Raw genomic sequence first — 16379 nt, 5'->3', positions numbered from 1 at the left:
ATCAGCCAATAGTGTCGGTGGGACCAGCTGCTTTCAATGATTCTACCAGACGGCATTGTGAAAGCGACAAGTGATTTTTCGCCATTTCTGACATGACATTGTGAATTCCCTGCTGCACGCAGTGCAGTATTTGGCTCACATGTTCACAGCTGCCTCTATGACAGATGAGCAAATTTTTTTGCTATGGTCCCGAAGTATGCCACGGGCCCTTTATTCTTTTTTTCTTTCCATGCAGATAGCGGTGTCCATGATGCGGAAACACGAAATGAGCAGCGTGGATGAATGGAGCCTTCGCACAGCGATCACTGTGACGACACTTGGGGCATGTGGTCTCACCCGGTCGACGCAGACATACCTTTGTGTACATGTCACGTGGCCGTTTCCCGCTTGTCTGTACTGTCCATCGGGGGTAGTAACTCAATAGTCATGGATAATTTTGCGGTGTGCGTGGTGTTTTCGCGACCACGTCTAGTTGCTTAAACTCTGGCCCCTATTGGATCATGTCGGCTTGCCTGATTGGTCTGAGTAGGCAATTGGCGGAGAAGCCCGTGTCTGCCGACGGTCCTCAGGGCCGCTATTTTGTAGCGATGCCTTATGCCTTATTCTATGCTATTCTTATCATCCACTACACACGGCCGCCTGATCCCGTTGATAATGTGGGCAGACCGTCGCGCTGACCACTGGCCAAGCGCGAAAAGGCTGAAAAAGCATAGAATCGGAAAAGGCATCGCTACAAAATACCGGCCCAGGTCCCTTGGATGCTGTGGAAACCAATTTAAGGAAGGGGTCTGAGTCGTTTTGGAAAAGCTGGGACACAACAGCCCACGGCGCCACTTCACCATGCGAGACCAGGCTGGTCAGGCAGGCCATCGACTGGTATGACCCCGTTTTGTATGTAACATGTGCAATGTAAATTTAAGGTTCCGCCAAGTTAATAAACCTAGTTTTTCAAATGGTACCTCTCGTCGTACTTGCTGATCTGCCCTTACCTCTGCCGGGAGAGCACGTCCCCCTTCACTGTCGTCTCAGCAGATGCATCTGAACTTCACTTCGTTACGCTATGCTGAACAAGTGTTTCACAGCCACTTCAAGGGAAGCTCAGGGCCAACTATGATTCTGAAATTCAAATACATGTAAAATGCCGAAATGCATTTATGAGGGAAGCACTGCAGCAATTTGAATTAATATTGTTGCATTTGAGAGACAAAAGTTAAATTTTAGTGAGTCTAGGAAGCAGAATTTCAATTTAGAGGCTGAACTTTTGAACAATATTCCCAAACAGGGTGTTTACCAAGTTGACATTTCCAAATTCCCCGAGTTTTCCAGGTTTTCCCTGGGTGCCTTTGCACAATTCCCTGAGTGATGCAGAACTATGTGTTATGTCAAGACGGCCTGAAACCATATCGCCCGATGGTGTCACTCTCTAATAAGCATATAAAAAAAACTTTAGAAAAGACGATTTAATCCAATTTGAATATTAAGGAGTAGTGCTTCTTATTCAAAAAGAGAATAGAAGGAAGGGGTTAAAAATGCACAGCAGATAAAATGTCTTCGAAAAAAATTGCAAAGGAAGTCGGACATTCTAAATACGAATAAAAGGAGATGCATACAGAAGCAAATATTTTCGAATATGTACTATTTCTATCAATTGATAGCAAGCTCAGTGGTATGAAGCCCGAACTTTGTTGCAAGTGAGAATCTTTCTCAACAGCTCGTAAGTCAACCTCAACTGTCCTGACATACTCGCAGCCCGGGCACGACGCCTTAGTGCTGTGTTTCACTGCTTTAAAGAGTTTATATTGGTTTGGATGAGGGACACCTGCATCTCGGCATCAGCCAACACTTTGTTTTTTGAGCTCAAGCTCCTTGAAAACGGTGGCAGCACGCTTCCTTTCCTGTTCATTCCTCAATCCGTAGGTCCTCTCTGTTCTTGCCCTCCTTCCGCCACTTGTTCACCCCACGGACAATTTAAAGCATCTTCTTGGTCAGTTGCACAGTCCACGTCCGATTTTTCAAACTCCCTAGGAGTCACGAAAACGTCCGAAAAATCGGCGAGTGGGAAAAAATAAATGGATGTCGTTTACTGTCCTGAGGGGCTCAAACCACCACAGGCACATGCGAAAACGCTGTGAAGATAATCAGAGTGGTGTATTAGGCATATCAGTGCTCGTACGGTGACAGGAAATACCGGGTGCACCCGTGTATAATTAAGGAATACATACTGTGTCCCGTGGCAATAGGCCCTTCCCACGCTTGCTATGCTTCACTGCAATACTTTTGCGCATGCTTCACTAAGTAACAGTTCTGTATCGAGGCAAAGCTGACTTTCGGGACCCAGCATTATGCAACGCACCGTGCTTTACAAGCTTCTAAGCCAATCACGAGGACCACAAAAAGTCCGTGCCATTGCTGACAGCAGCGAGTTCTTTCAAAAAAATAGCACGGCACCTAATGGCAAGAAGCTTCATAGCGAACATCGAAGCAGATAGGCCTAACGTTGCCGCAGTAATGGCTATGGCTGCCAGCGGATCTGTGTGCGAGAGTGCCGGTTCGAGGTGGCGAGGTAATCAAATGGCAGCAGTGCTGGCTTTGATTATTGCCGTTTCAGATCTGCGGTTATGGCAAAACGTCTGCAAAATCGGACGGCGAAGAGTTCTTGTGTCCGAAATTTCAGACGTTCTAATACATTGACTCTATGGGGTACGTGGTGGTGCCGCGAAGCCGTCCAAATTATCTGGAATCCGGAAAGTCGCTCGTTGACTGTGCTCTGGCAACTCCTCCAGCCGACGATGCGGCGTCAAAGACCATTCGTTAAGATTCCTCTGTTACTCGAGCCAGCACTACTGCGACTTTCGACACTTTCAATAAAATTACAGCTAATTTTCCTGGATAGAGGCACAAATTCCCTGAGTTTTCTCTCAGCACTTCCAGACTACTCAAAATCCCTGAGACGCCCTGTTACTGCACGTAAATGTAACATGAACCAAATGGAAAATGCGCACATGAAGGCAGGGGCTGGGTGGTGGGAGGGAAGGGTGGAAGGGGGGGGGTTCTTGGGACTTCATGGAGGTTTGCAGGGTTCCCTAGGGGTCCCAGGCTGAGACCAACATGCTTGAGAAGCACTGTTGTGGACAGATGCTTGCCTCTAGGCTATCGGTATGAATAGTCTTGTAGTATGAATGTGTGGATTTTATTGGCGCAAGGGCCAGGTATGGCCAAAGAGCGCCACGCTAGTGTTAGTGATTTCGCGGTGGAGAGATGGGTTCTATGAAGTGGATGTGACGTGGCTGTAAAGGGGTCTAAAAATAGTCGCTGTAGAATGCGTAAAATGTATGTGTAATAAAATTATGGCAATGACAAATGACGTTTACTATGAGCATTAAGGTGCATTTCAAAATAATGATACGATATAAAAAAAATGCATAAGTTTCTAAAATTCACTAGAGCACCATGGCCTCGTTAGAGCCCTTGAGACACAAGGGCCTGGAGGCATGTGCTATATAAAACAACTATCACAGCGGCATCCTCTGGAAAGAGGATGTGCTACGAATTTATTGGGCTCATAACATGTAGGACAACCTCATTTAAATATTGAGGACTACTTTGGTGTTGAAAAATGGTTCCTTACCAAGGAACCTAGCTGGGTGAAGAGGTACGCAATAACGATATGCAAGAGGAAAATGTTTCTTTCTTTCAGATTCGACTTTGCGACACTCCAAGAGGACGTGGAGGAGGGTCGGTCAGCCTCTCACCACATCGGCCACAGGTTGGTGGTTCATTTCCAGTAAACAGAAAATTGTGGGTACCAAATGTGTGCCCTATTCTGAGGCGACAGAATAGGACATCTGTTTGCCGTGATTTTGTTGGGGAGGGCGAAAAACCTAACTGTGGCTTTATAACGTGCAGTTTATTATTTATTTCTGCATTCCACATGCGTTGCCAGGGTTGTCGCAGTTTCTTTCGTAAGAAAGACTTAAGATCTGTGACAGGCACAGCAGCCGTGGGAAAAGTGGTTAGTGATGTGAGTGATGTGGCCATTTTATCAGCTAGTACATTACCCTCGATGCCTCTATGGCCAAGCACCCAGCATATTACTACATGTTTATGTGATAGATAAATATTGCATAAGTGAGAGTAGAGTTCATTGAAGACAGGATTTGTATGCTTTTGTAAAGAAATTAATGCTTTTACAAGACTTAACGAGTCTGTAAATACTATTGCTCTGTCGAGTTTTAATTTATTTACAGTGGAATCTCGATGATACGATCACGGCTAATATGAATTTCCGGATGATATGGATTTTTCTGTGGTCCCGGCCGAGCCCCATTACTTTGCAACGTGCTAGCGAACAGTTGTTACTAATCAATTTTCGAGCCGCGTTGGTTGATACGAAAATTACCGAAGACTGGAAATTCTAAAGTGTGCTTGGCGAAAGCCAGACGCTGCTGCTGTCTGCGCTCCGCTTCCCTGGCTTTGCTGTTGGGTGAAATAGCCAGTCGCTGCTGCCGTCTGCGCTCTAATTTGGTGTTTGTTTTGGTGTTCGGCGATATCGCCTGTCACTGCTGCCGCTTTCGTTCTGCTTCCCTGCCTTTGGTACCCGGCGATCTAATCAGTCGCTGTTGACGTTTACGTTCTGCCTCCCTTGCTTTCGCATCTGGTGACATGTTGAGTCGTCGCATGCGCATTCGCTCCATGTTCTTCTGGCGTTTGGTGTTGGGAGAATCCAGCGTCTGCTGCCGCTTCCCCAAACGGCTTGGCACGGAATAATTGGGCCGCTTCAGAGCCATGCGTCTCACTCACTCGACTGCAACGAGACGTCTGGCGAAAGAGCAGCGGCAGCGGCGAGGCAGTAGTCACCACCGACGCGCGCGCGCTTGTTCTACCGCATGGAGTGTTCTACCGCTAATGTGTGACATCACAGTTGCTATGCGCAGCTGGGCCCCCCACTGGCGCGCCGGTTGCTAAGGCGGGGAGGAGGTTTTGCCGCTGCGCAGAGGAGAGGCCACAGTTGGCACGATTCCAGTGCACGGACGAACGCGACCGCGAGCAGAAAGGCTTTCGCCTTAATAAACGGCGCCCCACCGACGGCCGCGAAAGAGAACAGCACGCAGTCATGTGATTTCTCCCTTTCTCTTTTGGTGCGGAGGCGCGGATACGGCGCCGGACAGCGCGGAGGCCGCGACTGGCCGCGAGGAGTTTGAAGGTGTGGCGCTTTTGTTGCTTTTGTGCTTTTCCTCCTTTTCCGCGCGCCAGCGGACGGAGTAGCTGCTGTGCTTCGGGCCACGTTCTTTGTGTTAGACGTGGGCGACAGCAAAGGACCACCACCGGCGGCTGAAACGCTGCACGCGCTCGAAGTTCTGAGGTGTGCTATGGCCACGGATGAAGTCAGCGGCGACATGTGCAAGCGTTTTTATGGATTTGGACAAAGTCTGCTGAGTGACCTGACAAAGAAAAAGAAGCAAAAGGACATTAGAGACTTTTTCTTCAAGAAATAAATGCTTTTTACGTAGGTGTGCCTGAGTGAGTTCACCTCTGACTCTTTAATTTAGCTAGTTTTAATTGTTTCGATGATACAAATTTGGGCTAATACGAATATTTTTCGTGACCCCGTGAGATTCGTATCATCGAGATTCCACTGTATATGTTTTACTGCAGACAGTACTGCATAGGCTTCTGCAGTGAAGATACTTGTTAAGGGACTCAATACATCAGATTCAGAAAATGAGGGACTAACAGCAGCACAAGATACACCAGAATGTGATTTTGGCGCATCTGTGTAGAATTCTGAGTACGAGTACTTCGATTGAAGTTCACGGAAATGCATAGCGATTTCGAGGTCAGGTGCGTGCTTTGTGACCTCTACAAAGGACACGTCACAGTCTATCACCTGCCACTCCCAGGGCGGTAATGGCTTAGCTGGAGGCATCAGGCGATGTTCGAGAACTGGGACATCCATTTCTTCGCTAAGTTCTCTTGCATGGAGTGACAAAGGAAGTCTTATAGAGGGCCTATTACGAAAAAGTGTTTCGCAAGTCAAGTCGTTAACAGTTTTGAAACACGGATCGCCTTGTGTGTTTACCAAAGGGAGTGAATATGCTTGTTGCCCTCTTGTCCCATTACAGGGTTCATGCTGGTGTATATGACAAAAATTCAAGGGTTTTTAAGAACTTTCAAGGTCCTGTGTGTGAATTTTCAAGGACCACACGCAGGGCCATAATTATACATGCGTGTATAAATATGGAATACGTACTGTGTCCCGTGACAATTGCCCCTTCCCAAGCTTGTTAAGCTTCACCGCGTAAAATCACTGTGCTCAGGGGAAGCTACCTTTCGGTAACCAGCATTATGCAACGCGCCATGTTTTCTAAGCTTCGAAGCCATACGCGAGGATTAAAGATGTGGAGTTGGTGCGATTACTGACAGCAGCGAATTCCTTCAATGAAAAACACGGCACCGAACAGCAAGAACCTTAATAGCCAACGTCGAAGCAGCGAAGACTAGTGTTGACACGGTGGTAGCTACAGCTACCAGCGGATCGGTGTGCGACAGCGCTGGTTAATTCGAGGTGGCGAGATAATCAAAACGGCGGTGATGGCTTTTATTAATGCCATTTGGGACCTGCGGTAACGGCAAAAACTCCGGAAAATCGGAGAGCGAAGGGTTCTTGCGTCTGAAATTACAGACGTTCTTATACATCGACTCTATAGGACGCTTAGTGGAGCCTCAAAGCCGTCCGCGCTATCGGGCATTTCACAAAAATTGGCCGTCCGGAAAATCGGTTGTTGACTGTACACAGGCAACTCCTCCAGCTAACGACACGGCATCAACGACAATTCGTAACGAGTCCTCTCTCTTATTCAAGCCAGCAGTAGGTCGCGACTTTCGTTCTCTTTCAATAAAATGACAGCCAATTTGCCCTGATTGAAGCACAAATTTCCCGAGTTTTCCCTGAGTTTTACCAGACAATTCAAAATGCCTGAGAATTCCCGTTTTTTTAACAAAACCGCTGCGGGAACTCAGGAGGGTTGAAATTTTCTCAAATACAATCACTGGAAGTTTATTAAAAATAATAATCTAGGAAATTTAAGGATTTTCAAGGATCTCCAAAAATTCCAGGACTTTCAAGGCCATGAAAATGATCTTTTCAAATTCAAGGGTTTTCCAGGGTTTCAAGGACCCGCACAAACCCTGTATTAACCCTGTTCCAGACTTTGGCCTCATCTGTTTACGAGTTGATACTCGATAAAAACTTCTGCCAACTCTCTCTTCTAGCCTGTCGGCGGGTTCTCCTGCCTTGGGACTACTTTCTTAAAGTTGACAAGATTCTCTGCAGTGGGGGAAGCGCGTAGCAACTCTCATGTTTTGTTCTGTTTCCTACGAGCGATTCTACATTCCTCGTTCCACCAAGGGACACGCGGTTTGCATGTCAAGCCATTTACTTCCTATATGCATTTAGATGCGGCATCTATCATGAACGCTGTAAAATACTCAACAGCAGCACCAATTACTAATGAAGACGTCATCGCATGAGATACTAGTGAGAGTTTGGAATTTCTCCCAGTCGGCTGTCTTCCACTTAGGAGCCTGTGGTAGATATTCGTTTTCTTTAGGTGTTCTTAGCAGTATGGGAAAGTGGTCGCTTCCGTAAGGATTGTTGGTAACTTCTCATTCGAGTTCGGGCAGTATAGACGGGGAAACAAGGCTAAGATCAGTTGAGGAAAAGGCTCTGTTTGCAAGACAGTAATATGTGGGTTCCTTCTTATTCAGCAGACATGCACCGGACGAAAAAAGGAACTGTTCAACGAAACGATCTCGCGCATCGATACGGGAGTCTCCCCACAAGCTGCTGTGTGCATTGAAATCGCCAAGAACAACATAAGGTTCTGGCAATTGATCTACAAAGGACTGAAATTCATGTTTGTTTAATTGGTAATGCGGGGGTATGTAAAGCGAGCAAATAGTGATGAGTTTGTTTAGGAGAACAACTCGAACCGCCACTGCTTCGAGGGACGTTTGTAGCCGAGTCTTGTAGTAGTGAATCTTATCATGGCAATAGAGTTTTTGAGTCACTGATTTATTGATGACATAAAACCTTTTCGAGGATTGAGCCTGTGTTTGCTGCATCAGTACAGAACCCATGGCAAACAAGTTTAGCTCACAGACTTGAAATGGTTCAGAATAATTCTGCATGATTGATACTACCATTTTCGAATGCATGGATAATGTAAGAGAAATAAAATTAGGCCCTAACCTAGCAGCTTGCTGTAAAATCTCGCTTAGGGCTTTCTCACTATTTGTATTATCACTATGATCTGTTCTATGAACCTCCTGCACAGTACATTACAAGCCCTACTGCCAATCAGGCACCATTTTGCTGGGCTAATAAATATTCCGGTTTGGTGCGGTGTTGATGCACAGCTACCACTAGGCACTCTCAGAGCCAAAAATTCGTGCAGCAAACAAAACGGGGCCACCTGAATGACAACTTTTTCCCAGGCTGCCAACATTGTGTGATATCAGACAACATTGAGTGAGACACTGTATTGAATGAGGCACTACATCATCAGCAGCAGCAGCAGCGGCAGCGGCGGCAGCAGTCTGGTTATGCCCACTGCAGGGCAAAGGCCTCTCCCATACTTATCCAACTACCCCAGTAATGTACTAATTGTAGCCATGTTGTCCCTGCAAACTTCTTAATGTCATCTGTCTACCTAACTTTCTGCCGCCCCCTGCTACGCTTCCCTTCCCTTGGAATCCAGTGCGTAACCCTTAATCACCATCGGTTATCTTCCCTCCTCAATACATGTCCTGCCCATGCCCATTTCTTTTTCTTGATTTCAACTAAGATGTCATTAACTCGCGTTTGTTCCCTCACCCAACCTGCTCTTTTCTTATCCCTTAATGTTACACCCATCATTCTTCTTTCCATAGCTCGTTGCTTCGTCCTCAATTTAAGTAGAACCCTTTTCGTAAGCCTCCAGGTTGGTGCCCCATATGTGAGTACTGGTAAGACACAGCTGTTATATACTTTTCTCTTGAGGGATAATGGCAACCTGCTGTTCATGATCTGAGAATGCCTGCCAAACACACCCCAGCCCATTGTTATTCTTCTGATCATTTCAGTCTCATGATCCGGATCTGCGGTCACTACCTGCCCTAAGTAGATGCATACCCTTACCACTTTTAGTGCCTCGCTCCTATCGTAAACTGCTGTTCTCTTCCGAAACTGTTAAACATTACTTTAGTTTTCTGCAGATTAATTTTTAGACCCACCCTTCTGCTTTGCCTCTCCAGGTTAGTGAGCATGCATTGCAATTGGTCCCCTGAGTTACTAAGCAAGGCAATATTAGCGAATTGCAAGTTACTAAGGTATCCTCCATTAATTGTTATCCCCAATTCTTCCCAATCCAGGTCTCTGAATACCTTTTGTAAACACGCTGTGAATAGCATTGGAGAGATTGTATCTCCCTGCCTGGCGCCTTTCTTTATTGGAATTTTGTTGCTCTCTTTATGGAGGACTATGGTGGCTGTGGAGCTGCTATAGATATCTTCCAGTATTTTTACATACGGCTCATCTACACCCTGAATCTGTAATGCCTCCATGACTGCTTTGACTGAATCAAACGCTTTCTCGTAATCAATGAAAGCTATACATAAGGGTTGGTTATATTCCGCACATTTCTCTATCACCTGACCGATAGTGTAAATATGGTCTATTGTTGAGTAGCCTTTACGGAATCCTGCCTAGTCCTTTGGCTGACAGAAGTCTAAGGTGTTCCCGATTCTATTTGCGATTACCTTAGTAAATACTTTGTACGCAAGGGACAGTAAGCTGATCGGTCTATAATTTTTCAAGTCTTTGGCGTCCCCTTTCTTATGGATTAGGATTATGGTAGCGTTCTTCCAACATTCCGGTACGCTCGAGGTCTTGAGGCATTGTGTATACAAGGTGGCCAGTTTTTCTAGAACAATCTGCCCACCATCCTTCAACAAATCTGCAGTTACCTGATCCTCCCCAGCTGCCTTCTCCCTTTGCATAGCTCCCAATGCTTTCTTTACTTCTTCTGGCGTTATTTGTGTGATTGTTGTATTCATATAGGAGGTTGTGGCTAAGTACTGCACCAGGGTGGCCAATCCTGCTCTGGTGAGGGAGTGCGTTACCGGTTCTGGTCACCGGGATCAGGCCGCACTCCAGGCCTGTTTATGCAATTTTATCAACACGCGGATTTTTAAAAGAAATCCGGTGGAAAATTGCGCGGCACCAGGATTCGAACCATGGTCCTCTTGTATTCGAGGCGTATACTCCACCTCTACGCCACCACTGCACCTGCCCGAGACACTGCACCCGAGAGACTGTATGGCACCTAGTAATTTCTGTTTCTGTTATACATTGATTCTTTGGACAAGATCACTGTGCCCCAGGAATGTTAGAAAAATTGGTTGGTGACTGTAGCAGGAGACACTAGTTGTGCCGTTTTACAGACCACATCAGTGCATGATGGAGCATATCACGACCACTTACAATTGGAGCACGGCCAGGAAGACGGCAGCTGCCAGGTTGTACAGGCCGAGGCAGCGGCTGAGCAGCAGGGGATCCAGTAGCCCTGCATCGGCACACAGCTTGCTCTGGGCCACCCGCCGGGCCTGGGCACGCCACTTGGCCAGCAGGCGGCGGTTGCGCCCAGCGGCAGGGCTTGCCTCCCATAGGGGCTGGGCAGCGGCCATCTCTTGGGCGAGCCGCTGCAGCTCCCGCAGGACCCGCAGCCGGCGGCCATAGCGGGCCATCGTTGGCACCACGCCCAGGTGGGCCGCTTGTAAGGCCAGGAACAGGCACTCCGTCGAAAAGTTGGCCGCCTCTCTCTTGGGTTGACGAAACCCTGCAAGAACGACCCACACTTCTGAGCAACCAATCATGTTTCCTTGCCAGGCATACCCTTTGATTTGGCTACATTATGTTTAATGCAATTATTCTTTGGGTACTTGATGCACTTTAGAGGGTGTCTCTATATCTGGACGCAGGTCACTGGGCAGTCTATGGTCGAATCTTTAAAGCATTGGGCTGCCATGCTGAGGGAACAGGCTTAAAAACCATATTAGAGGTTGGATTGCGCAACATTTTGACGAGACACACAGAAGAGACACACACCACAGAGCGGTACTTGCAACTATCGTTTTATTCCCTTGTCAGTGGAATAAATACAGGAAGATACTCAGGGGGGAAGGCGGTAGCGACAAAAAAAAAAAAAAAGTTTTGACAAACATTGCCATCTACCAATGCCAAGCCGGCTTTGTCATGTGATCGTTTTTGCTGCACTCTACATGACAAAAAAGACCAGGATACGAAATTTCAGATTAGCGCGTGAGGAAATCTAATTCCTTTGCACTAAGGTATACTGAGGGCGTGCTCACGCACATACTTCCCAAACGTGCAATCTCAGCGGCTTCGATTATCTCCCGCGTTATTTGGCTGCCATCTTTGCTCACAATCTTACAATTCTTGAATAATGGCCGACATCCGCTATCTCTACAATGTATCCCAAGGTGTCCGCCGACTGTTCTTGAAATATTATAATCATGTTCCTTTAATCTTTCGTTTAAACATCGTCCAGTCTGTCCGATGTACTTTCTGCCGCACTGAAGTCGAATGGAATATACCACTCCCTCAGTGCAGTCGATGAACTTCTTTCTGTGTTGTGTTTCACAACCTCGTTTCTGTGTGGCACCTGGGTTTACCTTTGCACACATGCTCAGCAATTTCTCCGGTGCAAGAAACACCACTTTTACCTCGCATCTTTTACCAATTTTCTTTACTCGGTGCGCAATCGAATGAATGTACGGCATCACCACTATTTTTTCTCGTGTGCTTGGACCGCAAGGCTCCTTCCCAGATAACAGTGCCCTGGTTTCGATTTCCTTGAGCAAACATCGTGCCACAGATACTAATAGATGGAAAGGATAACCTGCCTCCGTGAGCCTGCGAGTTTGCTCCCGAAAGCTGTCAGCAATGCTATGATGGCACGATTTTTGCAACGCGTTTCTGTAACATGACTTAACTATGCCTCGTTTTATGATTTTCGAATGCGCAGGTTGGAAGGGCAAAAGAGGCTGAATACGGAAACGTTGCCTTTCAATATGATTCACAGATGCATGTTGAAGCCTTTTTAGAGTTGTTGTCCATGTATTTAAAATCCACCTACGTGTCTTGGAATGGAGACATTTTCCTTTAATAACAAGGAATATGTATAGGTTCGTCTATCGCACCGATTCTGAGTGACCTGTTCCTAGCCAACATTGACAGAACCCTAGCCGCACGCCTCATGAATTCACGGGTTGCTCGTGTGTTCAGGTTTGTTGATTATTTAGTTTTAGTGCACAACGTTGATAACAAGAATCAGTCGCTGTTGACACACCTTGAAAGAATTTGCAGAGAGGGGCTAGAGCCATTGGTGATCACAAGTGAAGAGCCAGACGGTGGAGCAATTAGGTTTCTTGACTTAAAACTAAGTCTGGGCTCCAGTCATTGTTGTTGGCAATACGAACCGCGTGCAAACAAGCCTCTTTTGCCCTTCCAATCTGCGCATTCGAAAATCGTAAAAGGAGGCATAGTTAAGTCATGTTACAGAAACGCGTTGCAAAAATCGTGCCATCAAAGCATTGCTGACAGCTTTCGGGAGCAAACGCGCAGGCTCAAAGACCTTTCCTTCTATTAGTATCTGTGGCACAGTTTTTGCTCAAGGAAATCGGAACCAGGGCACCGTTATCTGGGAAGGAGCCTTGCGGTCCAAGCACACGAGAAAAAATAGTGGTGATGCCGTACATTCATTTGATCGCACACCGAGTAAAGAAAATTGGTAAAGGATGCGAGGTAAAAGTGGTGTTTTCCGCACCGGAGAAATTGCTGAGCATGTGCGCAAAGGTTAACCCAGGTGCCACACAGAAACGAGGCTGTGAAACAACACAGAAAGAAGTTCGTCGACTGCACTGAGGGAGTGGTATATTCCATTCAATCACTTCAGTGCGACAGAAAGTACATCGGACAGACTGGACGATGTTTAAACGAAAGATTAAAGGAACATGATTATAACATTTCAAGAACAGTCGGCGGACACCTTGGGATACATTGTAGAGATTGCGGATGTTGGCCATTATTCAAGAATTGTAAGATTGTGAGCAAAGATGGCAGCCACATAACGCGGGAGATAATTGAAGCCGCTGAGATTGCGCGTTTGGGAAGTATGTGCGTGAGCACGCCCTCAGTATCCCTTAGTGCAAAGGAAATAGATTTCCTCACGCGCTAATCTGAAATTTCGTATCCTGGTCTTTTTTTGTGATGTCGAGTGCAGCAAAAATGATCACATGACAAAGCCGGCTTAGCATTGGTAGATGGCAATGTTTGTCAAAACTATTTTTTTTTTTTGTCGCTACCGCCCTCCCCCCTGAGTATCTTCCTGTATTTATTCCACTGACAAGGGAATAAAACAATAGTTGCAAGTAGCGCTCTGTGATGTGTGTCTCTTCTGTGTGTCTCGTCAAAATGTTGCGCAATCCAACCTCTAATATGCTATACCAACACGCCCAGTCGTCAACCTTGGCAAGTTTCATCTTGAAAACCAACTATTGGACCAACTTGGGTCAGTGAGTATGTGGCATGTGTAGCCATGTGCCATGCTTTAACGCGGACATAGGTCAGTGGGAAAGCGGAACTGGATATGCGGAATTGGGAACTCAGAATCACAAACATGTGATTTGCTCTTTTTAGAACAAATTGTTTCCTTTAGAATGCAGTGAAAAGCCCTGGTGTGTGTAGAAGTAGGCTAGTCATTTCAGCATCTTCAGTGAGTAAAGATACCTCCTCAGTATTTTGTTATCAGCAAGTTAATGTCTCATGAAAGATTGACAGGATTTAAGACACGGGCCTATTACAAATGATGATAGCATCGGTTAAAGTAAAAACATAAAAAGCTGTGGACATGTTTTTTTCACTAACAGTAGAAATAAAGAAGGTCACAACTACCTATATGGCAAAAACAGTGCACATAATTAGGTAGCTTCTAGAGAAGGAAACAAAACCACGACTGTACCCCCTCTTGTAATTTCCTAGTAACCAGCTTCCTTTTTTCTATGCAAAAGCAGAAAATTACATAAGGTTGTGTTGTTTGTGTTTTTGAACACAGGGGCACATGAGAATGACAAACAATTATGCAACATGGTACACTCTTCTTGCAAAAAACTCATAAAAGGAACAGATGCCAAAGACCTTGCAATGTACGAGACAGATATCACCATGTTTATTTGATTACAAGCAGAGTGTTGAACCAGAAAAATAATAGTTTGGTGCAGTCTCAATTCGCTCCGCTTTTGTTCTGCTTCATATCCGGTTTGGAGAAATAAAATTTTAAAACGGTTCCCGAGCCAGTTCTGCACGGCAAACTTTACCTTGTCCTATGATGGAGACAAACTACAGAGTGCTACTGCTTTGTCCGCATGGTGCACAGATTTTGTCAGGAGCTGGAAGAGATGGCCCTCCTGGCCTATGACAACAGTAGAAATTTATTTGGACACTCAAGGATAGTCAAGAGAAGTCACCATGGAATATCACATTTAATATTGAATACCGACAGTTACTAAAAAAAAGAAAGTTGAATGAAAAGGTTTGTGGGAACTCTTCAGCAACAAAAGGCATGTTTACATTACAATAGAAGTAAGGGAAAAGAGGAAGAACACTCCCAGATGCAATCCATAGTGTGCAGTGCTCGTTGAAAGAGCTGAAGGTACCATCCATCGTTTTAAAGGTGTTGAGATGGGTCAAATAATAAATTGCTTTGTCTAAATTGAGACTGCGAATTCATAGGCTGCCTAAGACGAGAGATGCTTACTCGATGGCTGTTTGTGTGCATGTCTCAATTGAGATCGGTCTTTTTCTCTGTAGACTGTAAGAGCTGTTGTCCCTCATAGAAGTCAATTAAAGCTATAAGAATTGGCCTTAAGGATGCCTTACTTATTAAGAAGGTTGTCTTACTGTCGAACTTGTGCCTTGAGGGTCAATGTCTTTTTTACCACTTAACGTCAAAAGCAGACCCCGCCACAATACAGTTCCAGGGCAGTATCCACATGCCGGACTAGCATTACAAAGACGGCACCAACAGCCTCATCCATCTAATTATCTTAAGAGACTGACAGCAGCAACCTTCCAGAACCTCGTGACTCGCTACCCCCTTTGGCTCCAGCCTGTACATTCGGCACTTGGCAAGACAAGTGGCTCCACAACGAGATTTTGCAAGGATTTGCGTCTATGAAAAGACGCGAGAGGCTTCTATATGAGGGACCATCGTTGATGCTCGAAAAAGCCAAAGAAATTGGGCGAAGTATCAAGCAAGTTTCCAAAGAACTTCAAGTATTTGATGGGTCTTCAGTACAGTGCGTTTCTTCTCACCGGCAATACGACGTCGTTAACCATCCTGTCCCCTCCCCGGGAGTTTAAGACGGCAGTCCTCGCCAAGCTCCTTCTACGACCAGATGGGTTCTAGATGGCATCTGACAACATGGTGGAAAGTCACTAACTGGGGAAGCCGGCCAACATGCTGCTCGGCAAGGACAGCCAACACGTCACGGTCCATTGTTACAGATGTGGGTCAATTCGCCAGATAGCATCTCATCTAGGCTGTCCAGTCAGGAATGTCTCATGCCACGCTTGCAAGAAATTAGGGTATTGTGCATCAGTTTGCGAGTCATGTATCTGAGCACATCAAGCGTTTCCTGCAAAAGCTCAGCTCATTTCTGCGTCTGCGGAAGCAGAGTCAGCAGTCCGTATTGTGCTGTCTATAGAGGTACCCAGTCCCCATATAGCAATTATTCGCACTGAAGTGTTTGTTACCAACACTCCACTCAAGGTGCTCATCGAAACTGGAGCTACAGTTTCCCTGATGAACATCGGCTTGTACCAGGAGTATTTTCAAGCTTTTCCTTTGTCGACTCCGAGCCGCCAAATCAAAAACTATTCGCAGCAAGAAATATTATAAGCCGGACATTTCTCTGCGGTGGTCAAGCACCACAGTACAGCCGCAAGGATCATTTTCCATGTCACGGATCAAGGCGCTTCTCTGCAGGGCCTAGATGCCATCCAAGCCGTGGCAATCAACACACAGGGATCTTTGCTCACATGCCACCAACAGTCAGAAACTCCAGCTGATCCAAACGTCAAATTATCGTCTCTGCCGCAAAACGCTCCAGAGGAATTTTCGCGTCTACTCTCAGGACAGCTGGGCCTAGTAAACAGCTTCATTCATGACATTCATCAGTGACCTTCAGTGCAACCTGGAGCAGCAAGACTACGACCTCTACCCCTGGTGCTTCGTGAACAAGTTCAGCTTAATTACACT

At 46.1% G+C, this 16379-nt stretch overlaps 1 protein-coding gene across 4 annotated transcripts in view; it reads right to left on the bottom strand.

The window, feature by feature from the left end:
* Positions 1 to 16379, bottom strand: part of Ube4B (Ubiquitination factor E4B) — a 438127-nt gene that overhangs the window by 137432 nt on the left and 284316 nt on the right. For all 4 annotated transcript variants that reach the window (XM_055072695.2, XM_055072686.2, XM_055072679.2 and 1 more), the window contains one exon: positions 10523 to 10877. In XM_055072695.2, coding sequence (XP_054928670.2) covers positions 10523 to 10877 — 355 coding nt within the window. The remainder of the gene's footprint in view (positions 1 to 10522; positions 10878 to 16379) is intronic.

Source organism: Dermacentor andersoni, chromosome 3 (assembly GCF_023375885.2).
Source record: "Dermacentor andersoni chromosome 3, qqDerAnde1_hic_scaffold, whole genome shotgun sequence".
Lineage (NCBI taxonomy): Eukaryota > Metazoa > Arthropoda > Arachnida > Ixodida > Ixodidae > Dermacentor > Dermacentor andersoni.
The sequence above is the reverse complement of the archived record's forward strand: the minus strand, read 5'-3'. Positions and strand labels throughout refer to the sequence as shown.